This window comes from Sceloporus occidentalis, unplaced genomic scaffold (assembly GCF_023333645.1).
Source record: "Sceloporus occidentalis isolate IW3139 unplaced genomic scaffold, rSceOcc1.0.p SCAF_33, whole genome shotgun sequence".
Taxonomy (NCBI): domain Eukaryota; kingdom Metazoa; phylum Chordata; class Lepidosauria; order Squamata; family Phrynosomatidae; genus Sceloporus; species Sceloporus occidentalis.
In genome coordinates, this window is record NW_028317013.1 from 7,411,101 (window position 1) to 7,438,454 (window position 27,354).

The following is a 27,354-nucleotide window of genomic DNA, read 5'->3' on the forward strand; positions in this document are numbered from 1 at the left end:
CTAAGCTTCGCATGACTTATAATGAGCATTGAAGGGGTCAGGCCTTGTTTTCCTAAAAGAAAGGTAGAAGATCAAAGTAGAGCATATTAATAAACACATATGAGGTTATCGACCTAAGGTACTAAAAGCTAGAAAAAAGTGTAACATGTCAAAAAATTAGTCCTGAACATAATCTTTAGTAGTAGAAATGCAAAGTGGACTCCACGCATCCACATCACTTTTGCTTGAAAAAAAATTCTAAAAAAGAATGCATATTAAAGTGCTCTAAGTACTTAAATATGCATATAACTGACCTACAAGTTGCAGCAACAGCAGCTGCCACCACCGATTAGCATGGGGGGGGGGGGGAATCACTGCAATTAAAATCAATGTTTATTTTTTATTTACGAGTTTGCCGAGCCACTGCTAAAGCTGATTGGCAGTAAACTACATCACACGCAGGGAGGTGTGTTTGACCAAACACATCTCCTGCACTGCAAATAGCTGGGGGCTGGAGGAAGAATGCAGAATTCCCCCATGCATTTGCCAAAATTTAAAAAGGCCCCGCAGCTATCATAGCGTTTCACAGTAGCACTACTCCAGCCATCATATGCACTTTCATAATTAATGCCAGGATTGGGCCAGACAGGGACTACCATCACTGAATAGTTTTTATCTGCTAAAATAAATGTAATTAGGTTGGTCATCTGTATTTTGGACATAATGCCCTTTACTCTGGAAATATTATTTACATATTAAAATCATATAAAAATATAATTGAAAACAAGTTAATGTCTATTACTTTTTCTCCTATGATAGATAAGCATGCAACAATCATATAAGTTTCAAATTACAATACACAGAAGGATACAGAAATATTTTGAGACAGGAATCGTTTCACACAAATACACATACATAAAGCCGAGCACATATTAGACGCTGGTAACATGCCTTAGTTTCACAGTATTGTACAAAACTTTGTTAAAGCAAAAAAGAACATAAAAAAGCAGCATTATTTTACATTGATAAAGGGCAAGTGTATCCTTAGTCTGATGTTACGCTGTCCATCATAAAACCTTAGAGAGCCAAAAGAATAAATGCTGCGCTGAATTATTCATGCCACTTGGCCGCAAAGAGTTCGGGCTCTGAGAGGCAGAGATATAGCACAACATTGGTAATCCACGGTCCATGCATGTCAGGTACAGCTAATAATAACTAATTTATTGAAACTTTCTAAAGCTTGAACATCTGTTTCAGCATCAACGACCTCTAGATATTTGGTTTACCTGAAGGAAGCTGCGATTTGTGTCTCATCGTTGCCAAACCAGCCGACTAGAAACACTCAACAACATGTGCTTAACTATATAGCAACCACTTACTTGCACAGATACAAGCATGGATCTTTCTGTAAGTCCATTATGGCGATAACTTGCTGTCCTATGATCTTCTTTACATATATAATTATATAAACAAGCACCAAGTGAGATTGGAGAAATAGTGCATTTTCAGACTCATGGAAACAAAATAAAAAGCATCAGAATATCTAAAAGCAAGTATTCTTCTGTTAACAGTGTCATATGCTTTACACCATTTAAAGAAATTTTATTTTGGGATCTTAAATACGATTATTTAATGTTTAGGAGGATAAATGCTTGTATGTTATAGCTTATATCACTATATATACCGTATGTTTAGAGAACAGTTGAAAAAAAAAGTAATTTCCCTTCCTGAATGTTGCTTTAGTAGGCTTTCTACGTATATTTTTACTTTCGGTTTCCGTTCTAGATTATTTCCCTGATAATATTTTTAAACTTGGTTTAGTAATTATTAAAAACGCTACATAACTTTACGTATCTGATTTACCATTTTACTGGTAAATGTTTCCCAAAGGCAAAAAACTGTAAATTGAATTTAGAATTAGAACCAATTTTTAAATATGACTATAAAACTATAAACAACTAATATTTAAATACAAAACCCTTTTGCACACGGAAGTTAGTATGCAACACAGAAAAAAAAACAAAAAAACACGCACAGTGTTACTGTCAGAAACAAACAGATGACTTAGAGGGACCTAAGAGGGACACAACGCTGAGAAAAGGATTAACTGGCACAGTAACCGGAATGGATATACCTTCATTCATAGTGTTTGTTCTAGAGTATTCTCATACTCTGGTGATTTGCAATCTTGGTGATGAGCATAATATACACTAGATAAAAGAGGAAACAGAACTACCATTGCAGAAGAAAACACCACCACTATAAAAAATTAGATTTGTGCGTGTGTGTGTATAATGGCTGGGAATACAATATACACAGACTTAATTCACATTTATGTTTAAGGAGATGCCATCTACAACTTATTTTTTTATAGGTTTAATTCTAATATTTATATCACAATGTGGTGATTGAATATTCAAATATCAAGCCAGGAGTCCTAATAATGAAATTACTATTTGTTTCATCAGCCAGATGGATGTAAGGAAGTATTTTAGGGACATAATTTCAATGGCTGGACAGTTTAATATATATGATATGCTTGTACGTTGGCCTATATAAATTATAATTATATTATATATATATATATACATATATATATTTATAACATATAAAAATAGTACATGGTGTCAAATTATTAAACTTAATTATCTCCTTAAATATAAAAGGCAATCAATATAGTTTAAAAAAGGTGAGCAACCTGCATAATTAAGAAACACCATAGTGGATGCGCAAGAAAAAAAGAATTAGTTGTAGTTTAGTAGATTATGGAAACCAGGCCATACTTCATGCTAAAAGCATTTGTTCATCCTAGAATACTTAATATCACAGACTGGGAAAAGACTAAAGCTAAAGATTCTGGGAATGGACCATTTGCAATCAATCAATTTCAAAATAAGGTCCAATGGGAAAGCACTATTCATGATCTGAATAGTAAATTAACATTGTTTTCTTAGGGACCACAGTGTCCCACAGACTTTGTGTGACTGCTTTACACAGAATATACGTTTCAGAAACGGTTTATTATGTAAAAAAGTGAGAAACTGTTTTATTTATGTTTCTAAGGCAGGGAATATGGCATTGTCTCCAGACAAATTAAAAAAGGTCATTAAGAATTGGCCAACAGTGCATGCTTTCAGGATATCTTCAAATGTGCATTGTGGAGTTAAGTTCTTCAGATCTGCTGAGGCCCCTCCGAGTCAAGAATCAGCAATATGGAATACCACACCAAGAAATGGCATAGGTTTAAAGGGTATATGGGGAGAGCAATGTGAATGTACAGACGGTAGAACGGTTTGCATTGCCCATCACTGGCAGTCAGATGGGCCGCTGCACGATGGTCGCCTTCCACGTACCTTCGTCGCTGCTTGTGCTACAGATCCTGTCATTTAGTATGCTGCAAAAGTGTAAGAGGGCAGCAGGCAGCCACATAGGCTTCATTTATCTTCCACTGGCCTAAAAGCCCAAGGGGCAATTTACACCCCCACTCCTTGCATCTGGTCTGAATGTTGCTGTATTCTGGTACATATATAGGTCAAGCAAAGCCCCTGTGAGAGCACACATGGAGCGCTCACTGGGACTTGTGTTTCTGCGAGAGAAAACTGAAAGCCTGCACTGTTGGCAAAACTAAACCATTGATAAAGTCAGTTCAATGTGAAATAGAATTAAGCCATGCAGCGGATCACAATGCAATAAGATGCCTGTGGCAGTAAGCTGTGACATATGTTAGAAGGCATGATCATTTTTCTCCAAAAACTAACTCAAATTTACTGCCAGAGCCCAAGCCAAATTGTTCTGCCAACAAATGGCGATTTAGGAATATTATATAAACTTTTCATTTCATTGAAAATGTTGAACAGAACAATAATGGAAGATATATAGAGCTAACCTTTACATGTGTCCGTTTCATGAACATATAACGTTCAAAAACAAAACACAGGGCCTCTATAGGGCAGTGCGCAAGTCAGGTCACCATGGTGACTAGGATTGGCCCCTGGGTGCCACCTCCTGGAAACTTAGTACAGAGCTACTTTTCCATTCTACGTGCTGACAGGAGATAGGCGCCCAGCAAGGTCACATGATTCAATATCAAGTGACTCCACAGACGTAGAGAAGCACCTCCTGCGTTTTGTGACTGGCTCCTTCATATGCAGGCAATTTGTCAGGCCCTGGAGAGATCTTGTAGAAATTAGGCATAAACAAAATTATTTTAATAATTAATATAGCATAGCAGCGCAGGAAAAGGTTAAACAGAATGCACTGTGAGGACTCTAAAAACAATAAATAGGTAGAAAAGTATAAATTCTGAATGTAAAGTAGACTCACCCGCTGCGTTTCTTATACCACACAAATACTCCGATGCCAACAACCACAATAATCACAGAAACTGTTGTTACTTAAAAGAGAAACGAGAATCACAAGTATTTTTAGTTTCAGAAATTATTTTGCTTCATGTAGACAAAATATCAAAATTGATGACTTGCTTATTTCATTTGACTTAGAATATATTCATAGTCAAAAAGTCTTATTATGGAGAAGCCTTTTTCCACAGCCGTTTTGAAAAATAGTGATGGGCTTATGGGGCAGTAACATACAAAAGTCTCAAAAAAAACGAAAAACCTCTGATTAACTCCATTAGCTCCAAATGCCAATCCCACCAGACATGTTTATGTCTGCTATTCACCCACTGCAAGCACAGATATTACTAACAATGACGACAAAAGTGGTTAATTGGTGCATATCAGACTAGAATAAGATCAACCCCACAAGATTTGATTGAATTCTTCTGGTCAGGTGGTCAATACAATTTACATAATGTTTACTTACATATAATGATCCAGACATTGTTAGACGATATTTCTAAAAATAAAAAAGCAGCATTTAAAAGGGAGGTTGCTTTCATAATTTTTAACATTGCATTCATCAGAATTACCCATCCTTTTTATTAATCAGTTTAATGTGTTTGGTTTTTTATGGGCAGTATATTTTGTAAAAAATGTAGTTTTCCATCTGCTGTTGAATTTTTTTTTTAAAAAAAATCTACTGAGATGCACTGCAGATGCGTGCTGATGATGTCAGGGTATATGTCAACCAATTAGCTGATACCAGGTGATAAAGTAGAAGACATATAGTTAAGATACCTTCTACCGACCTAGGTAAAAAATTGTCGGCAACCAAATCATTGCCTGCAACTGAGAAAGTAGCTTGTATCTTCTCAAATAAAAGCCAAAAGATTTTTTTTTTCCTGGCACCTCAATACTATTTCTGCACTTAGAAAGGTGACAATAGGGATTACTATTAAGTATCAGTCAAAAGTAGTGGAAATGTGACAGTTTGTGTCTGCAAGTATATAAAAATAAAAAAGCCAAAGCAACCTTTGCACTAGCTTTTTGAATGTGTGTGTATATATTTTATACAAGCCAAAAAAAATTATGGTAAAAAGCTTACTCCCCCAGCTTTACAATGTCTAATGTAGTGGAAACCAATAATAATATCAATACATTTAGTGCTGTAAAATAATGTTTGCCCCTCTCCGATTTCTTTTTTTGTTTATTTATCATATATATGTTTCAGATCAAACTAATTTGAATATTAGACAAAATTAACCAGAGTAAACACAAAATGAGGTTCATGTATAGAAGGGGGGAAAAAAGCTATCCAACCCTACCTGACCCTAAGGGAAACATTGTCTCCTTACTAAATCAACTAATTAACCGGATTTAACTAATTTGGCCCAATTTTACAAGAGGCAGCAGTTAGATTACTGCCAGTCCTCTTGAATCAAAGCATTAGTTAAACAGAACCTGTCTTACAAAGTGAAGTAGTAAAATAAATCTCAAAAAGCAAAAAACTGCAATCTAAAGGAACTCAAGAATATATGAGAAACAAAGTCATTGACATCTATCAGTCTGGAAAGTGGTACAAAGCCATTTCTAAGGCTCTGTCACTCCAATGAACCACGGAGAGAGCAATTATCTAATACCAGAGAAAACCTGGAACAGTGTGAACCTTCCCACCAGAATTCCTCTAAGAGCCTGTAGACGACTTATCCGGGAGTTAACAAAAGAACCCAGGCTAACATGTTAAGAACTGCAGGCTTCACGCTTGCTTCAGTTAAGGTCAGTGTTCACAATTGGGCGAGTTGCAAGATGAAAACCTCTGACCAAAAAGAACACAAAGGCCCCTCTTACATTTGTCAAAAAAGCATCTTGATGACCTCCGAGACTTTTGGGATAAGGTTCTGTGGACTGGTGAAACATAAGTGGAACGTTTGGAAGACATGGGTCCCATTACATGTGGTGTAAAAGTAACATAGCATTCCACAATAAAGGTTACTTTTTCAAATGGGTGATGCAGGATTTGCATTTTCTGTCTACTCACATTGTCTTATACTAAAATTAATTGGATGATCTGAAACATATAATTGTGATAAACAAAAATAGAAATGGGAAGGGGCAAATACTTTTTCACAGGTGTTTTCTTTCACAGGTCAGGAATACTTACTCTCACAAGTGGGGAGCTGAGATTCCCACTGGCCATCAATACTACATTTAAAAAGATTTGGTAAATTCAAGACATAGTTGTCGGCACACTGAAACATCACGTGAAACTTGTATGATGGATCACCAAGAACTACAGGGGGCATTAATAAATTTGGATCATCTGGGAGGGGGCATGTAAAAGCTGCAGGGAAAAAAAACAAAAAATAAACAGTTAATATTAAATATAACCACAGTCTGAAAAACAGTGACTGCCATATTTAACACTTTGCTGCAGGAGCGTGCATACATTTTTACATCCCAGATTAACTACTGTGTGATAAACTGGCAAGGAGGGAATGGTGAGAACAGGGGAAAGTTTCTCAATCTTCAAAAAAACAAAACAAAGAAAAACCACACTATGCATAAAACAATAATATATAAAGCCCCAGGTTATGTATTGCATCGGGGATTCTTCAGAACCCCCCCCAAACACATTTGACTCTTGCCCCACACCCCAGATTTTTTCACAGCAGTTGGCTGAACAGATCCCTGCCGTCATATACTTGCCACCAACCAGCTCTAATACTGGCTCAGTAAGAATTGCAGAATGGGGTCTAAAAAGGACCCACTTGTGCCCCTCCTTAATATCAATAGGAGTATTGCTATTTCCTGCGACTGGTTGGCTGCCTCGAGCAACCAATCAATTCTGATAAATCGGCACAAGGAAAGACGGGTGCTGCATTTTTTTTTTTCTTCAATTTTTAAAGTAGTACAGATATAACTAGGGAAATGCAACCACATCTTAAAAAGATTCCTTTGGATAGGAAATATGGCTTTCAATAGCTGTTTTTCTTAGTCACATTATATGTTCCCATCTTCTGATATTCTGATACAAATCTGTTTCTTGTGCAACACAGCATTGTAAATTAATATTTTAGTCAACATCAAAATATCCAATTACTGTTTTTGTTTTACCTGCATTGATCAAAAATTTATTTTACAGACTTGCCCTATTTCCTCTCCTTCCAGCCATTTGCATTGCGGGAGGTGCACTAAGAGATGCATGAGTTCAAGGGGGGGTCTAAGAAGTCACCCCCAACCCACCCAACCAGTTCCATCCCCGTATGTATGTTCAGAAAGTGCTCCCACTGACCTCACTTTTTATCTAACAAATGTATTAAAAAGGTAAAGAATACATATAATGTACTTAACAAAGTTATTTAATAAGCATTTTTTAAAATTAATTATGCTGTATGTATTGCCCTTTCTTATACGAACAATAAATAATTATGATACAAACCTTTACACTTTGGGGGATTACGACTCCAGGTTCCATCATTTACGCACTGCACAGTCTTTTCTCCAAACAGTATGTATCCGGGGTTGCATGCGTACTCCACTGTGTTATGGTATTCATATGTATGTTTTTGTGGTACATACGATCCATTGGTGATATTAGGAGGTGATGTACAAGTTATTGCTGGAGGGGAAAAAAAAATACGGACCTTGTGACAACAATTTACAGAAAATGTTACTAGCAACTCATCGGTGTTAGCTGTTGAAAGAAAACAATCATTTCGCCAAGATTTATTGGCTAACTGGTGTTTTACACAAAAACGTTGAGATTATTAGGATTATTCTCTTGTGCTACTTGTGAGGGCCTGTCCCAATACAGTTTGATTTTGCTCAACTACTAGATTTAGTGTTGTAAATGTTTTTTTGTTTTGCTTGTTTCAAGGAAAAGATTATCTGGGGGATTTAGGGATTAAAAAAAAAAGTATATCCCACCATGGTCCTATGAAAGGGTATCTCTGTTCCTCACATAGGCAATTATCTTTCTATAACTTGTCACATTCTAAAATGGTGAATGATTTGCAGGGTTAAAAATTATAAGAAAAGATTAAAATATCTCAAGCTTGGAAAAAGCCTGGCTCTCAGAAGAGACCAAGGACTGATTAAGGTCTTACTCTTTACATCAGGAAAGAAAGCGAGAGTAGATGGGCTGAAATATTCCTATCTGTGTTTCTATATTTTCCGAATACATGCACAGCAGAATGTAATTTACGGAATTTAGCAGAACACGGTTTCAAAGTCATTGACGACCATACCCAGTGCAAATCTGAAACAACAAGGTTATGTGAAAAATATATGTGAAAAATATATAGGAAAAATACCGGTAGAATGTTTTCATAAAATGTTTAACCCCTTTGACAACAACGTCATGAAAATCCATCCGTTTAACGACAATTGACATGCCTGACATGACATGGGGTTAAACAAGCCAAGAAAACAATCAGAGAAAAGCAGAGTGGTGGGCATGATGTGACTAAATCTCCTCCAATTTTGTTATCTTAGAAAGGTGTTTTAAGTAGCCTTATAAAACTATAGTTCTGAGAGTTTATAACCTATTTGATATGAGTGCGCTGATCTATTACGGATTGTGTATATATATATATATATGTATGTATCTCTCTCATTTCAATTATTCATAAATTACATATTTAATAATTGATTTTGGTACAAACCTCTGCACTCAGGAAAGCTAGATGTCCACACTCCATTAATTGTGCACTGGGCAGACTCCACTCCATAACGTTTGAAGCCATGGTTGCACCTGAACGTCACAGTGTCCTGATACTCGTATTTGTCCTTTTGTGGCATGTATGATCCACCAGCAATTACACCAATGTTTGGGCAGGTAATTGCTAGATAAAGATATGTATATTTATAGATGCAGTACATGAAGAAGAAAAAAAAAAAAGACAAGATACGATGATTTCAAGCAAAACCCAAGCTACCTGTGCTAACATTGCTTGATGAACGGATGATATTTGAATAAAAAATAAATAAATATATACACAACCAGGTAGATGTATACATACATACACGCACATACAGTATGTACATACAAACACTTCTATAGGGTGATATAGTCCCAACGATTGTTTTTTGGGGGGGCATGTAAAAATAATTCAGGCTTACCTGAACATGATGAGCTAGGTTCAGACCAAGAGCGTTGACCCAAACAGATCCTAGTAATTCCAGACTGAGCAGTAAATCCAGGCAGGCATGAGTATTCTATTGTTGCATCTTTACGGAAGATGTTCTGAGCCGCATAATCTGGTTTAAGCGACGCACTCTTAACATCAGGAGGTGAACTGCAGCCATCTGAGGAAGAATAGCATGGAGTACTTGCTTACTGCTGTATAAAAGGTGATAATCAAGAAGCCGGAAGTGTCTGTGCCAGTATATGCAACGTTAGGAAATATTCCCAATATTCAAAATTACATGAGGCTGTAAACAATACAATACAAAACCTGCACTGTCTTTCTACCTTGGAATCGTATGCACGGGTGATGAGTTCCGAGGACAGCCCTACAGAACACCAAGCCCTTTTCTCCTCTCTTTGAAAAGGTATGCCAGGGAAGAGAGTAAAGGGCACTTTACACAAACATTTTCGATGAGATCCTGTGAATTATAGGTGTGTGTGTGTGAATGAATGACTTTCACTGAAATGGTGTTGGCTCTAGGAAATAGCCCTCCAGATATGTAAGGGGCCACTTTGTTAGGTAATTTGGAACACATTGGATACCAACAGTTGGAAGAATAAAGCTGTGCGGTTTCATTATTGACACGTATAGGCCAGATGGAAGTAATCTGCCAACTTCTTTGAATGACCAACATACGCTGACCATTTTTTTTTTTATCACCAATACATTTTTTTAGATCATTTTATGTTATGCCCCGTCTGTGGAGGCATACATTAAATAACCCGAACCATTGAAGGTAAGACGCAGACAAGATTCAGTTAATACAAATGATAATATAGGATTCCTGTATTTTAAACAAACGTATCTCAATGCTAGCTTATTGGTAACAGTTTATCTGGTGGCTGGCTTTACAGGTCACGGTTTTGCAAGGCCCCATAAAACAAAGCAAGAAAAATGAAAGATCGTACATTTGAGCATATAAATACTTACTCAGACACTCGGGTAATGGAGGCTCCCATTGACTGTGAATATTGCATACGACAGAGTCAGATCCATTCATAAGCAACTTCTCAACACACTGAAATCTCACAGCAGAATTCAGTGTGTATGGTCCTACGAATCCGGACAACCTTATCGAGCTAGGGACCAAAGGATCCTGGCAACTTACCACTACGGGAAAAACAGAATATACAAAACTGCTCACAAAAAAATACATTCTTAAAAAGAAAGATGAAAACCCTCTAAAATGTCAAATACCATTTACAACTGCAACATGTATACCGTAGGAGAGAAAATACAGAAGTAGTCGGAGTGGAACTGTTGCTTCTCCCTTATACTCAAGTGTGCAGTTCACTACTGTAGAACTCCTATATCATAATTTATATGTTAGTATGCTATGGCACTTTCGCAACTCGCTGTCCCATGTTTTAGACCGTGGACCCTGACTGAAGAACGTGTGTGCCGACTTCTCAATTAGGTAACCGCTAAGCTATTATATGTATCGATCACAAATGATTGCTCAACTAAAACCTGTGAGATTCTTTGCCCTGTTTAAACACAAATGAAGACCTACAGCTGGAAAGCTATAAGAAACAAACCAAGGCCAGGGCTATATGGGTCACTTAGCTCAACTAGCCTTTTAAATGTAAACTTAGATTAGCAAACACAACGTGCCATTGGAACACAGGAGTCATGGTTGCTGATAAAAGGCCTCTGTACACCATAAAAATATTCCATGAAAAGCCATGGCAGTTTTCAGCTACAATAGTCATTTACAACATTAACAATGTCTACACTGTATTTCTCAACCATTTGATGTTATTTTAATGGACAAAAAGTACTGTCCTTTCAAAAACAAGAACATGTCTAAGTGACCCCAAAGATTTAAACTGTAGTATATGCAGGTCTCTCTTTTTAATTGCGGTCATCAACAGTACAAATCTGCTTCCTAATATGTATTCATAGTACAATCACTTACAACACAAGAATCCATTGCAATAAGCACAGCCCAAAAATTTTGCCAATGTAGCCATGCTTAGGGTTTCATTCTTAGGGGTCTATACCCCTGATTCAGACTGCACAGCAAAGATTGGCCAACAAAATCACCGGCCTTTATAAATCAAACCCAATAAAATAATAAACTGAACAAAAACATAATTTTCATAACCAGAAACCAAACAAACAAAATATTGTTGCTCTAACCTTTGCAGGTAGGCGTAGGAGAACTCCAGGTCCCGTTAGCACTACAGAATATAGAAGATTCACCAAAAAGAGTTAAACCTTTGTTGCATGAAAATGTCACAGCTTCCTGGTACCTGTACTCATCTTTGTATGGATTAAAGCTTCCATTGATAAGTTGTTCAGGGGGCGTACAAATTTGTGCTAGTGGGATAAAAAAAGAAGATATATAAAAATTTGTAAATCAAGCCAAATAAATGTGTAACTAATTTTTAAAAAAAATCCATACTATTCTGGGGTTATAGAACAAATATATGATGCGTGTCTGATCAGCACCACTGGTCACACTTCTTGTAACATTATTTAATCATACTACGAAAGCGAGTGCCTTAACTTCTTCTGGACCATTGCTATTTACACTTTATGGCCAAAGAAGGTTTTGTATTTGTGCTGTGTTTTTCTTCAACGCTAAATTGCCTCTGAGTGCACCCAAAGTAAGGATATATTTTTCCTACTATTATTAGTTTCTACTATCCATAGTCATACACAACACAATATTTATTTAACACACATACGAATCTATATTATATTATATATATATACACACACACATACATATACATACATACACACACACACACACACGAGGAAAGTTTTCAAATGTCCCTTGTATGTATCCATACAAGTATACACACACACAGAGGTTTTTGCAGGAGACCTAAAGAGCAATGGCATGTGGTTATCATCCTAGGCCTTTTTTGCCAGCGAAGTGCCATGTATGTGATTGGCACAGAAAATGGTCAAATATAACAGACATATTTATACATATATACATACACGCATATACACACACACACTTAAGAGTAATATATATTTTTTTATTATTATTATTATTATTAATTTTTTATTTATTTATTTTTTAAATCGGTGCTGTCAGGTGTGTACATGGTATCAAAACACAAGCCATTTTAAAGTCATACGTACTACAGAAATCTATCAACTGCTTTTTTAAACTTACCAATACCCCATGACATTGCCTGCCACCAGTGCTGCTTCTGTCTGCACAGATCTGCTTCTTCCTCTGAGTCCCTGGAGGTCTGTGAGACTTGGGAGGGCTGGGATATGGATTTATCAGTGTTTATATACACAGATCCCTTACAAAAAATTACTGCAGTTTTTTCTGAAGTAATACTGCAGTTTTTTGGACATGAAAACACTGCAATACTGCACATTTACGTCATTATATTGCAAACCTACAGTTGTACTTCAATGTACTCCAGCTCTATTGCATTTGTACTTCCTTACAGAAATAACTGCAGTAAATGTGCAGTAATATTGCAGTAAAAGTGCTGTATTGCAGTTTTTTCATGTCCAAAAAACTGCAGTAATTTTTCGTAAGGGATAAGCCATAACATGACCACCTGCCTAATACTGTGTAGGTCCCCCTTTTGCCACCAAAACAGCCCTGACCCGTCAAGGCATGGACACCACAAGACCTCTGAAGGAGTGCTGTGGTATCTGGCACCAAGACTTTAGCAGCAGATCCTTTAAGTCAGGGCTTGACAAATTTGTTGTGAATCTAGGCGCCAGCCAAAAAAGTTAGGAGCCAGGATTTCTTTTAAACTAACAGTTGGTCAGGAGTGATCGGATCATCATCAGCTCACTTACTAAACTAACAGCATTTGACCTGGAAGCACCCTGGACTTTCAGGTCAGTGCTGTTTTTTTTTTTGTTTTTTTTTTAACTCTTTCAATTCTGGTGTTCCATTGGAGCACATCATTGACTGATATTTAGTCCCCACAAGCTTGCAGGGACAAAAGTTAACCCCTGCAATGCCACGAATGTGTCATACACAATTGTGGCATTGAAGGGGTTAACGCTGCACTGTCGCTCTCATGGAGCGATCAGGCAGCAGGGGAGGGTTGGGGCTGGTCTCCAGAAGAACCCTCTCCCCTGTCCCTGAAGCTGCCTCTGGCAGCTGGGACGCAATTGCTGGTCTATAGAGCAGCCATTGCAGGGAGAAGTCTCTCATGACTGCTGTAGGCTTCCATGCCTACAGGAGTCATCAAAGGGCTTATGGAGGCTCGTTTTTGCTGTTGCTGGTCTGCAGACCACCAGCAGCAGAGCCCCGTACAAAACAGGAATGAACCCCTAAAATGTGGCATTGAAGGGGTTAACGCTGCACTTTTGCTCTCATGGAGCGATCAGGCAGCAGGGGGGTGTTGTGTCACAAGTGTGGGGACCCAATCAACACACAACCCCCTTCCCTGAAGCTGTCTGTGGCAGCTGAAAACGCAATTGCTGGTTTGCCGGCAATCGCATTTCAGCCTACAGAATCACTCCGTGGGAGTGATCACTGGCTTGGGGGCGGCTGTGCTGGTCTGCCCAGACACCTGGGCACACAGCAGCAGCGCCCCCGCGATTACCACGATTGTGGCGACGTGGGGGCATTTTGGGGGGATTTAACAGGCTGACAAACACCTAGGCGCCATGGCGACCTGGGATTTGTCGAGCCCTGCTTTATGCCCTGTAAGTTGCGAGGTGGGGCCACCAAGGATGCATCCTGGTGCCACATGTTCTCCAGGTAAGCAATGCATACACACCCGGCCATCCACGTCATGTAAAAGAAAATCCGATTCATCAGACCAGGCCACCTTCTTCCACTGCTTGTGAACCAGTTCTTATGCTCACATGCCCATTGTAGGCACTTTCGGCAGTGGACAGGGGTCAGCATGGGCACCTTAACTGGTCTGCGGCTACGCGGCCCCATATGCAACATGTGATGCATTGTGAGTTTTGAAACTTTTCTGTCAGAACCAGTATTAACGGATTCAGTAATTTGAGCTACACTAGCTCGTCTGTTAGATTTGACCACACAGGCCACCCTTCACCCCCTACATGCATCAATAAGCCTTGGCTGCCCATAACCCTCTCGCTGGTTCACTGCTATTCCTTCCTTGGACCACTTTTGATACTGACCAGTGGAGACACAAGAGCTGCAGTTTTGGAGATGCTTTGACCTAGTCATCGAGCCATCACAATTTGGCCCTTGTCAAAGTCACACATCAACTTTGATGTTCACTTGCTGCTTAATATATCCCACCCACTGACAGAGGCCAACATAAACAGGATTATCAGTGCTATTCCCTTCACCTGCTAGTGGACATAATGTTATGGCTGATCTGTGTAGAAGGGAAAGCAAAAAAGCAATGACAACCACATTGAGTTGGTGTTGTATTCTGCAAAATTAATGCTCACTGGAAAAGTGATCTTTCTAATAGGTTGTAAATTTGCAAGGCCAATAAGTTTGAGAGTAGTAATTTTATATTGTCAATATTAAATGTTTTGGTTTTTTTTTACTGCCCCCTACTATAATAACACTTCAGAATCTGCTGGTGGTCTACAAATAAATGTCTTACCTTCACATTGGGGAGCAATATTACTCCATGATCCATCTGCTTCACAATCTCTATAGTTCTTTCTTGAGATCATCCTATACCTAATGACATAAGGAACAGCAAACATTGGCTTAGCAAATGGCCTAACCGTACTTACTACCTGGCATGTTAAAAAATCATACACTCTATATACACCAAGTGGCTAGTCCATATCCAAGTACTTTAGGTTCCAAAGCGAGTAAGTATGCAAGTGTGGCTGGGTATGTCCTTTGTTTTTAGAGTGTGGCATCACCAATGCGATGGATGGAACAGAGGATGATGCGATATATGAAGAAAAAGTAGACGCCAATGAAGATGAGGAACATAGTGAGATCTATGGGCACTTGCATGTAGATCACAGTGTGATCGGTGCAGGCGGATCCCAGGGAGGAGAGTGAGAAACCGTGTTGCAATCCCTTCACACCTAATGTAAAAATGTTACGGCTTTGTAAAGAATAATGTACACCTTGTAGTATGTTCCCTATAAGTGCTGGGAAATTCTATATAAATTAGGTATTTCTGAAATCAGGACACCTGAATGGATAAACTTGTAGGGGATTTTCCATCACTTTACCTAATTTTGAGAGGAAAATATATATAAAAAAAGAGATGATATTGATGTTTTATAATGACCATTTACCACAAGTAAGCACGTGTGTAAAACTCACCCTTCATTACATCTATAAGTTACTCTAGAGCCAAACAAAAAATCTGTGGCCTCCAGTTCTCCATTATCAATGTCTCCAGGATTACCACAACTCCTTACTGCAAAAGAAAAAAGAAGTCTGTTATACATCACCATTTGTAGAGAGTTGGTGTGAGTGATTCTTGTATAAGGAATCATAAAAGACAATAGTCATCCAAAGGGATGCCAAGATTCTTAGCATTGATATCTGCCCACATTGATCAACACATGAAAAAAAATGGAAGAGACACCTTCCCAAGTAGGTATTTTATTAATACAACAACAAAATAATAAAGTTCTTACGCTTGCAGAACTCTGCAGGAGTAGACCATGTAAAGTCGTCCATGCAAGTAACAGAACTTGAGGTGCCAGGAACACGAGTGTAACCAGGTCTACAATTATAAGACACTTTAAGACCACTACGAAAGATGTTCATAAGGACATATTTCTGTTGTAGCTCCCCATATTGAAGTCTAGGTGGGGGCTCACAAGCACCTATAGAAAAAAAAGACAACATTCATTGAAAGGCTTGTTAGTTTGAAGCGATTAGTTAAATAATCTCCTAATTATGAAAACAGGAAACATACACTGTTTAAAGGGTGCAGCAATACATTTTAGCAAAGGAGAAGGGTTCTTTGAAGATGTGGGTTACAATTCCAAAAACCATGACAGGTACCCTGATGTTCTCCTATGACATTCAGTTTAAATCAGGTATGCATATCATTTAATAATATACAAATTAACAGCATTAACAGAAATATAGAATTTATCCCCCACTAGATCATTCCTTGCCCCTCCTTTTGCCCCACCAAATTTGGAACCCTCATCTAAACGTATGGGAACACTAGGCAGTTGCCCAAACGCCCTGTGTTCTGGGGACCCTGTGGTGAAAAAAAACAAAAAAAAAAAACCCATCACACAAGAGACGACTGAAGCCACAATTTAGTGCCACTAATCCTTTCCAATAAAAATATGCAGATTGAAAGAGTAAATAACACAAAACCTTTACTTTTCCTCTCACTGATTTCTGGGCCTAGAAAGTTTTGTCCTTCTAAGCAACTACAAATTCAGGAGGGCATTTTAAACTGTTCTATTTATTCCTACAGTAAGTAAAGTGCCAGGAATCAGATAACCGAGTACACACACCAGGACAGGCTCTGCCACACCGATACACACCAGGACAAGCTCTGCCACACAGACCGTACTAAGCCAGCACTATGTGTATTTATGCCCCCAGCATAGATAAAATGCTGCCTTGCTGTATGAGGAATGTATATCCGACTAGTTTGTTCCTTCCATGAGTCTATATATCCCCCATACTGCAGGGCAGCATTTTATCTGGGCTAGTCAGCAATATGTAAAAGTTATGCGTGTCCTGGAAAACATGGTCGATGTGGTCACCCGAATGCCCCCACACCCTTGTGTATTGCCCCCAGCTAGCCCCACATTGTATATTTATCCCACCACCCTAACCCCTTTAGTATTGATTTATGTAATGCCCCCAACCAGCACCCCCTGGTGAATTAGTGCCCCCAGCCAGCACCCCCTTGTGAATTAGTACAACCCCTTTAGTATCATGTCAGCCCTGGCACCCTGATTACATTTACAGGATCTGCCCAACACCCAGATTGGAAGCATAGGACTTGCCACCTTTGCTCCCAAACAACATGCCTGTGGCATCCTAGCCTCAAAAAGCCTCCACCCACTTACACATCCATGCAATCACAAAAATATTCATTCCTTCAGTTACTCATTCACAGATAAGCATTCATTCCATCAATCTTGCATACTCATTCATTCACCCTCCCCCTTACCTGAACTGCAGATCTCGGTGCCGCTTCCCTCTTCTCTTGTACAGCCCAGGGAAACAGGAAAGGAGTGGAGTCATGTGATGTGACGTAAAGTCACGTGACTCCACTGGGTTTCTGCTTGTCCTGGGCAGAACAAGAGATGTTGCTCACGCAACGTGTGCTACTACGCATAGGTAAGTTGCAGGCCCCTGAAGAAGTGATCGCGGTTGCTGTGACCCCTGCGGTCACGGTTGCTGCAGGCTCTTTTCCCGCATTTAAGATGACCCTGGCGGTAATGTGGCCGGCCATTTTAATTAGATTTAGGGCAGCCTGCCTCCCTGCCCCTGCACATTAGGGAGTGCAGGGTCTGTCACTTCTGACCTGGGCTTCTGTGCTCCCTAATCACTACGCGGCAGCAACTGATGCCAAGCGCCGGGATATGACATCATCTCCATGCTCTGTATCAATAGCCGGCGCATAGTGATCATGGAGAACTAAAGAAGAGGTCTGAAGTGACAGACCTCGAGCTCCCACAACTGAATAAAAAAAATAGAAGATGAGAAAAGTAAGAGAAGAGGAGAAAGGGGTGTAAGGGCTGTGTATGTATGTATGTATGTATATATGCATGTGTTTGTAAGCTGGCGTGTATGGGCAGGTGTATGTGTATGGGCAGTGTAGGTATTTGTGTGTTTGTAAGCTGGTGTGTGTAAGTGTGTAAGGCAGGGGTGTGTGAGGGCAGTGTATAAATGTGTATGTATGGACAGGCGTAGGATAGTAATGTATACAGGTAGGGAAGCGCAGGGTTAAACGATGTGAAAAAATCTTATCCAGGACAATCTAAAATGCAGTCCTCTCCAATGATCTGTATAAAAGAAATGATACCATGGCACAGTATAGCAAGTAAAAAAGTGTAGCCCCTATTTATTGGAGCAACTTACAAGAGGTGATCGCTCACAAAGTGAGCTACAACAGCATAAAAACAAAGGCAGTCCACGAGGAATTCTCTGGTAAGTGATGATACGAATGGATGAAGATAAAATCAGCCGAGAGGTGTGTGTGTGTGTATGGGCAGGTGTGTGTAAGAGCAGTGTAGGTAAGCGTGTGTTTGTAAGCTGGTGTGTGTAAAGGAAGGGGTGTGAGGGCAGTGTATGTCTATACGTGTGTGTTTATGGGCAGGTGTGTGTAAGGGCAGTGTATGTGTATATGTGTGTTTGTGGGCAGGTATGTGTAAAGGCAGTGTCACTAAAATAACCTCTGTAAAAAAAAAAAAATAATAATAATAGGGAGGGGGGCAGTGGCATGATTTATTGGTGGAACTTATTAGTGCCCACCAGGTTTTTTATGTGCCCCCCCCCCTATATATTGTTCCTAGAGTTGCCACTGATCCTGTGTATGTTTAAAGTCCAAAGTTTTTGCCTCGAACACTGCTTTTGGGGAGCTGTTGCACTTGTGTATCACCATCTACCTAAAGTCAAAAGCGGGTCTAACAAGACCTTTCAACTGGGCACATGATCTACTATTTTTTGTTTTTTTACTATTTTAACATAAATTTGAAAGTCAAAAGTATATTTGGTACTGCATTCTTGTTTAAATATGAAGGATTGCGTCATACTGTAATTAATTCTTACGTATGCAGAGTTCAGAAATTTGTGACCATGTGGAATCATCCAGACAGGTTATAGTTTTGCTGTTTTCAGGGATCTCATAGTAACCACTAGTCCTATCGCAGGAATATACCACAGTGTGTCCTATAGCAAAGGAATCGCCTGTAATCGGTTCCGTGTGATTCATCTCTGGAGGAGGGCCACATTCACCTACAGAAACATTACAAGAAACAGACATTCAGTTACATCTGTAAAAAAGAATAAAAAAAAGAAATGTACTTCCCAAATTTCTTTATCTCCTAAATCCTTTCCTTTTACACATTCCACACATACTACAAATACCACAAATGATAAGACATAAGCAAAATGGAGAAAGTCCTGCACCTGATGCTCCTTATTAAAAGCAGAGAAGCAGATATATTTGGTAACTAGTTTAGCAGGGTCTTCTTCACCGTTGGATGTAATGCAATACTTTGTTCACTATATAGTAAGGAAGCATATGACGGAGCTAATAAATAATAACATAAAACAGTGTTACATCAATGCACATGTGTCGGAAGTGTCTATTGATTGAGTTCACCACATTGTAGCTGTGTTCCGTGTTTTGAGCACTCACAAACTTAAAAGGGACAGTATAAATGTCTCTAACACTCCATAGAAACTTACTCTGTAACCATTCTAACACGCATTCTTCCAAAATGAAAATAAAATTACCTGACACAGACCTCCTCTATGGCCAGATTATTCTTGTCACTAATTGGTTGGATGAAACCAATAACAATATTCCACACATGTATAGAAGGTATTCTGAATAGACCCCCACCTTCGGTGGAGCTCAATGGAGGTAAATATATCATGTCCAGGGAGGTGTGTCCGGCTGAACACATCTCCTACAAGACATTTAGCTGGGGTGTGGAAAGAGGTAAATGTTTATAGGAAGATTCTGCAGATCCTCCCCATGCACTTTTAAACATCATATGCATACGATGGCTAGAGTGTCTCTTTAGTCACATGATATACCATTTCATGCGGAATTACAGGTACCGCGTATATTCCTGAACTTGGATAGTGTATCTTCACTCCATATGCTCAACATTTAATATAAGCCACCTTCTCTTCCCTAACTGACCTTGTAGACGAAGCTGCCGTCTTTTTATTTATTTTTCTCTTCAACTTGCTCGATATTGCTGTGCACACTAATGAACATTTACAAAAAAACAAATGGGTGGAGCAAGTTGTCTCAGCAAACGATTTTCAACAATCCTGCACCGAAGATGTGCCGTTTCAATAAATAAAACTTGTGTCTTTCCTGCTGGAAGGGAAGGATTTTATCAATTGAATAAAGGGGTATTGTTTTAATATTGATATCCTTCACTTTAAATTAAGAACACGTGCATGGAGAGTGTCATTAGGCACCCTCGGACTCTTGTGGAAGCCAGAGGAGTGGCAAGCAATATATTTATTTGGCCAAACATGTCTCGTGCAATCCAAGGAACCTGGGAGGTGGCATATTTAACGGGGGATTCTGTTGGATTTTAAGGGCCCCTAAAACAATCATATGCATCAAATTACATATGATGAAGCGTCTCTTTAATCTCATTTTCATCATTTCCAGAATACTATATATGATTTATAAAGTACATATATATATAGCATTTCTAAAAGAAACATCATATAGCTACTGGCCGGCTGCCCCTTTTGTTCTCACCTGGCTGATGCTTACAGTAGACGGTAATGTAATTTATAGATGTTTACAGTTCAAATGTGTTCACTGCACCAGTTTTACTTACTGAATAGGTTCATATTGGCTATAATGTTCCTTAAAATGTATACATTAAAGTACGTCAATGCATGTTAATGTTTGCCTTACAACAATCAATACTGTGTTTTTAGGTATTAAGAAGGAGCTCTTACCTTGGGTACCAGTGATGGGCATACAGAAGACCAAGAAAAGAAGTAAACTGTGACTACCAATACTATACGAGAAAGGAGGAACCATTATGGAGCCTAGAGAATAAGGAAAATGTATATTGTTAGCTTTAAAACAATAAAATCTGCATTCAAAATCTGAATTGTGTTTCAAATGGAAAAAAAATAATCCTTCACATTAAGTGTAAAATCCAATGCTGTGTACAGTAGTGTAGGCCAGCATTGACTAAAAATAAAAATTTCCTTTATGTGCAGCCATTATTGTCAATCGTGTGATAATGTGGGTTACATCTGTCATGATTAACTCATATAACGTAGTGGATGCATGGAAGGGTAACCCAGGAGAGGTGGTTTGTTTCTTTGTTTAAGCATTCAATGAGTTAATCTGAGGTTGATTTAAATGTGTTTTTGTGCATGCCCTCTGTATCTGTTCTGGCTAGAGGTGTCATCTTCCCAAAGGACCCCTGTGGTGATTCATGGCCTTACAGATAAGGACCCTGAGTTATAGGAATTCCATTCCTATCTTAAGTGGAGGGGTTTCCATCACCTTTACCCCACCATAACTTATTGGCACATCAAAGATGGGACCCGATTCTTGGGGTTGGTGTCATATAATCAGTCATGTGGTCAGAGGGGCGTTTGCTTGCAAAAGTCTGATTTAGGGACAATGCAGCAACCTCAAAGCAGAACTCCATGATATACTCTGATCGGAACAACATCGTAAGAAACCATCTGGACTTAAGGAGTTCCCACAGGCCTACTTATTGGAGAAACTCGTGAGTGAGGGTCCTGTGTTTAAGTCCCATTGTTTTTAAGAACTGTTTGCTGTTTTATTTTTATTTTGTATGTCTTGTTTTTTGTAATTCTGGCACTGTGTAATCTTTGTCTTTTTGTTATTAAAATATTCATAATCCAAGTCTGTCTTTGGGCTCTAGTATCGATATCCACAAACCCTAAGAGAGGATAACACGTTACCATATTGTTATTAAGTTTTACAGGATATATATATATATGTTAGTTGCCCGGGGTGGGTTGATATATATATAGAGATAAAGGTTCTAATTCGGATTTCTCACGAATCCGGTATCAAAATCGTGAGTGGTGGCAGACTACCTGGGGGGGATACAGGCAGGATTTGGGGGTTAATTTGGTATAGCTTATGCCATGTTAAGGGGTCAAGTTAGTAAATCCAGAGGCCTGGTGCTATTAACCCCTTCATGCCCACGCCCTCCACACAGTCACGGCTTGGCAAGTAGTCCTGACCGTGACAACATCCTATAGGCAATCACACTTTATGGCAATGCTAAGGAAGGCGGTTCCTGTATAGACTTTCATTAGTTGTAGTGCCTGGGTGCTTGATTGCCTGAACCATTTTGTTCTTTACAGCAAGGTAGTGGGATAAAAGAGTCAAGAGTGTTTGTCTAGTAGATTGGCTAAGATATTACCTTACCTAATAACAGACTAATCACTTCTCCCATAACGAGGAAATCTAAAGAAAGCCACAGTTACAAAGAACATGCTGTGCAATAAATGAAAACACCTTTCACTGTTGTCATATTTTTTTTTTTTTATTGGGTATGATAAGCGTGGGCGCCTTTAGGCTAAATTAGAGGACCATAACCCTAAGGAGCAGGATCAATACAGGAGTGTACATTCATAAACAATAAAAAGCAGGATCACTTATTGGTTCTGAAAGTGCATCACAAAGTTTAGATCCTAGCAAAGAGCTTGACGAATCTAATGACATACTGCAGAGTGAATAAAACACAATTTGCTATAAGATACACACTTATATTACGTTCAAAAATGTAATTGTTTTTAGTGTTTATCCCCTTGCATAATACAAACAGTGAGCTGCAGCATATTAAGAATACCAATTCAGTCCTATTTTCATTTTGAATCCATATTTGTGAGGAAAATATGAGTCATGTCTGTAAGCTTGCGGGCAGGGCTCTCTCCACCTAATGCATCGGTGTGTTTTAGTCTGTAAATTCTAGTCTTGTCATATCTCTTGAATATACCTTATTTGCTCAATTATAAGACGACCCTCCCAAATCTGAATATTAATTTAGGAAAAATAGAAAAAGCCTGAACACAAGAATATCGTATACGAAAAAAGTTTTACTAGTAAATATTAATTCACATATAAACAATTTTTTTCATATTTAATAAAAACTAGATTTTTTTGTTTTTATTTCCTTTTATTTGCCAACCTGCCCCCTATATGCCTTTTAACCGCCTATTTGCCACTCTGCCCCCCTAGATATGCCTTATACGCCCATATATGCCACTTTGCCTCCCTGATATGCCTTTTAACCCCCTATATGCCACTGACTCCAGAAAACCATTTAACCCCCCCCCCCCCCGAATTACCAGCGCATCCCTTTACTTGTGACCCATGCTTCAGACTCCCTGGTGTCTGTGTGATGCAGACCTCCGCTGCTGCTGGTCTGTACTTACGCCGGGGCTTCTATGACTGAGCACCGGCACCACATGATCTTCCGGTGCTCCATCATAGAACCCCCGGCGGAAGTGTTGGCAGCAGCGGAGGTTGTCTGTGCGCATCCCACAAACGTTCACCGGCTGCGTAATGCGCACAGACAACCTCTGCCAATGCCAGCACTTCCGCTGGGGCTTCTATGGTGGAGCATATATGATGTGGAAGGTCATGTGATCCCGGTGCTCCGTCATAGAAGGCCCAGAAGAAGTGCCGTAAGCAGCAGAGGTTGTCTGCGCGCACCGCACAGACGGCCACCGGCTGCCAGAGAGAAAGATCCAGGTCCCCTGCAGCGCTGTGGCGGATCTGGATCTTAGTCTTTGTAGTCAGACCTCTATTTGAGGTCGGATTAGAAGACGACCTTGAATATAAAACAAGGGATTATACCTTGTCTTATAATTGGGCAAACACGGTATATTGTAAGAAGCGCTGCGTAAATTGTTGGAGTTATATAGATAAAAAAATTTCACTGCTAACTAAAGAGTACATGTACCGATTTGGATTGAAGGATTGTGCAACCTAGACACAAACTTAAATAAATAAAATCAAAATACAGTTTTGGGGACTACACAATTTCACACTCGCGTATGGATTATATGTAATGAGGAGTGAAACCTGATGGAAAAATCCCATAATGTTAAAATTTCTCATCTACCACAAAAATCAGACAATATTTATAAATGACTTGCTTATCGACCTGGCAATGTTTGGATCACTTAACAATGCTGTTTCACTTACAACATTATTTGTACTCTTTTCATTGGAGCCCATTTTACGTTCCATAAACCATTGCAGGCATTCTTATGTCTGTTTCGTTTAACTCCCACATCTCAATGACTTTCTCCTCCATGTCTTTGCCACTCACAGAATATAACTTGCTTTTTGTTTCTGGTCCCCATCACATATATCCTGATCCTTGCCTCTGCGTTCTCCTCATATAATCCCTGTGATTTACTTACACAAATGGATACAGAAGAGAGTAAAACAATATATGTTGGCAAAGGTACACATCACTCCTAGACTGCATGGCAACAGGTCCAATGTACTGGCTCTTCCCAATCCCCATCGCACAATGTTGACATTTAGGGTCAATGGCTTTTACTTCCAATTTTTCTTTTAAGGCACATAGCCCACGCCATGTAGGTACACTGTGACTTGCTATACAGAATGTGAACACGACATGTGGATCAAACACCCCAGAATGCTCTTATTCTTTGTGCCTTTGTGTCTTATCTTGCCAAGCTTGGTTGGCTTTTTAATTTATAAGATGCAACGAGGCATTAAGGAGCAGTCAAGTGGCTAGTCACAAAGGAAAAATGACATCACATTTACTGGCAACGTCAAGAATAAAAATAAACCAGTTGAATAGATACCAGCAATCTCTTGGGGATTCATTTGGGCTTGATTTCCTGTATACTTACCTGTTAATGCTTATTGGAGTTCTAACAAAAAGCTATTGTATAAAATATGTACTAAGAACACTTACTAGAATAGGTGGTTAATATTATACAAGTTGCAACTTGTATAATACAATCTCTACAACAAAGTGGCAACTTCAAAATGCCACTCAAAAACCCCAATGGGATAGGTTGGTAGCTTAGCTCCAATGCACAATTTAGGTTTCCCAAATCCTACATGTTAGTTATTTATACTTTAAAATTGATATATTGGTGAAAAAGATGAAAATATATACATGTTAAATATGTTACAGATCAACAACATCATTCCTTCCCATTAAGTCATCTCTTCCCTATTGTGAAGTTGCATCAGTGGCACACTTTGGGGAAGTACTCTGGTAGGCCTGGTTAACAGAGTAGATAGCTGGGAGAAGTGGACAAAGAAAGAAGACATAAGAAAGAAGACCTGGCTGTCCTGGTAGGCAGATGTGGTTTTTATGCGAGTGAGACAACACATAAAAACCATATCTGCCTACCAGGACAGCCAGGCCCATTACAACAGTAATAGTTGTACCCCCGTCTGTGGCCTTGGTGGAGCATAATCTTTGAAGAAAGAGGGGGGTATATGACCAAAACATATGAAATGAACAAATATGAAAATAAAAACATGGATGGTGAAGAAAAAACCTAGATTCGGCTCCTAGAACCAAACCAGATTTGTTAAAAAAGCTCGATTTACTCACATACAAAACGTGCAATACCTGTATAAATCAACCGTATTGTTGACTGTTAAAAAGCCTGTCCTTAATGTATAAAAGTGAAAGAACCAACTTAAAATACATAAAATTGACTAGATAATGGTAGCTCTGCCACAAGCTGCTGCAGATCTCTGCTTCCATCAAGCTGCTGCAGATCTCTGCTTCCATCCTGGTGGATTTTCAAGCTAAATATTTACAAACCAACTGCAATGACTGCAAAAGAAAAGCACAGGCTATACGTATTCATTAATTTAGCTATTCTATAAGTTTTTAGAAACAACATCTGGCCCAGAACGGACCCCTCACTACGCTGACAACAGCAACTGACGATTTCCTGGGACAGTTGGCAACTATGTAATAACCAAAGAGGTAGATCTTGGTACCGTCCGCAGCCACTACTGCACTTAGGTTAACTTGGCCAATCGTGAAAAAAACGGTGTTGTAGGAGATGTCACCACCTTTTTTTTTTTTTTGGATTATAGTAAGATACACTGAGAACAGACGTGACGAGGGACGAAGTGAGATCATAGAGAAATGCAAAGGGAAGAACATATAAACAATGGAATGGACTTTGCTTCTGACAGACATAAAACGTAGCATACTTATTAATATTAAATGGTGATCACATCTTCCTATTCATATATCAACACCCACATTTTAAATGTATTTTAAATGGCATTTCTGGAGGCAGAGTGGCATAATAGGGGGTTAAAGGGCATTTCTGGAGGCAGAGTCCCATACAGGGGGTTAAAAGGCATATAATGGGGCACTCTGCCTCCAGAAAAGCCTTATGGCACCAATACAACAACCCCCCCACCCCGACTTACCAGTGCGTCTGACTCCCTGGTGTCTGATGGGGGCAGCGGGTTTTCCGCCGTAGCTTCTATGACGCAGCACCAGCATCACATGATGGGGGTTGTCTGCGTTCATCGAGCGGACGTTCGCGGCTGGCAGAGAAGAGAATTCCCCGCAACGCTGTGGAGAATTCTCCTCTCTGCCAGCCGCAGAAGGTATGCACGTAGACAACCTCCGCTGCTACCGGCACTTTCACCAGGGCTCGGTAAAAGAGGCCTGGTGTAAGTGCCGGCAGCATCTGAGCTTACCAGACAGGAGAATCCAGGTCCCCTGCAGTGCTGCGGGGATCTGGATCTTAGTCTCATAGTCAGACCTCATTTGAGGTCTGATTAGAAGACGACCTTGATTATAAGCATTTGCTCTGAAAACAACCTTGTCTTATAATCTTGCAAATACGGTATGTATAATATACATATATATATACATACATATACACCTCTAAAATGGTGAAAATCCCATTCATAAAAGGGTTAAAAGGCAATTTACAACAGGAAAGTATCAAGGTTGAAAAGGTGGAATCCTGAGTATTTTTGCACAATTTATATATATAAAAAAAATAATAATAATAAAAAAATAAATAATTGTGGTTCAAATGTATTCAGGATTTTAAAATCCTGTATTCAGGGTTTTACCCGTGCTGCATCCCTTCTGTGAAATTCAGTTTCTCATCCCGCCATACAAAAAATCATACAACCTTTCCTCCTAACACTCTCAGCCATTATCCTAATCAAGCCATCTGAGTGACCAGCAACCTCCACAGATCATCCAGACCCTAT

The 27,354-nt window shown here is 39.2% G+C and overlaps 1 protein-coding gene across 1 annotated transcript; it reads right to left on the bottom strand.

Moving 5' to 3' along the window:
* LOC149298383 (complement component receptor 1-like protein) lies at positions 1-26,653 on the bottom strand. The gene is made up of 13 exons (XM_089487523.1): positions 26,551-26,653; positions 21,057-21,149; positions 19,167-19,352; positions 16,558-16,629; positions 16,052-16,243; positions 15,732-15,828; positions 15,046-15,125; positions 11,651-11,830; positions 9,441-9,626; positions 8,984-9,163; positions 6,481-6,660; positions 4,303-4,372; positions 1-52 (listed from the first exon to the last, which is right to left on the bottom strand). The coding sequence occupies exons 1-13, from the start codon at positions 26,651-26,653 to the stop codon at positions 1-3; spliced, it is 1,671 nt and encodes a 556-aa protein (XP_089343649.1).
* Between the last annotated feature and the right edge of the window lie 701 nt (positions 26,654-27,354).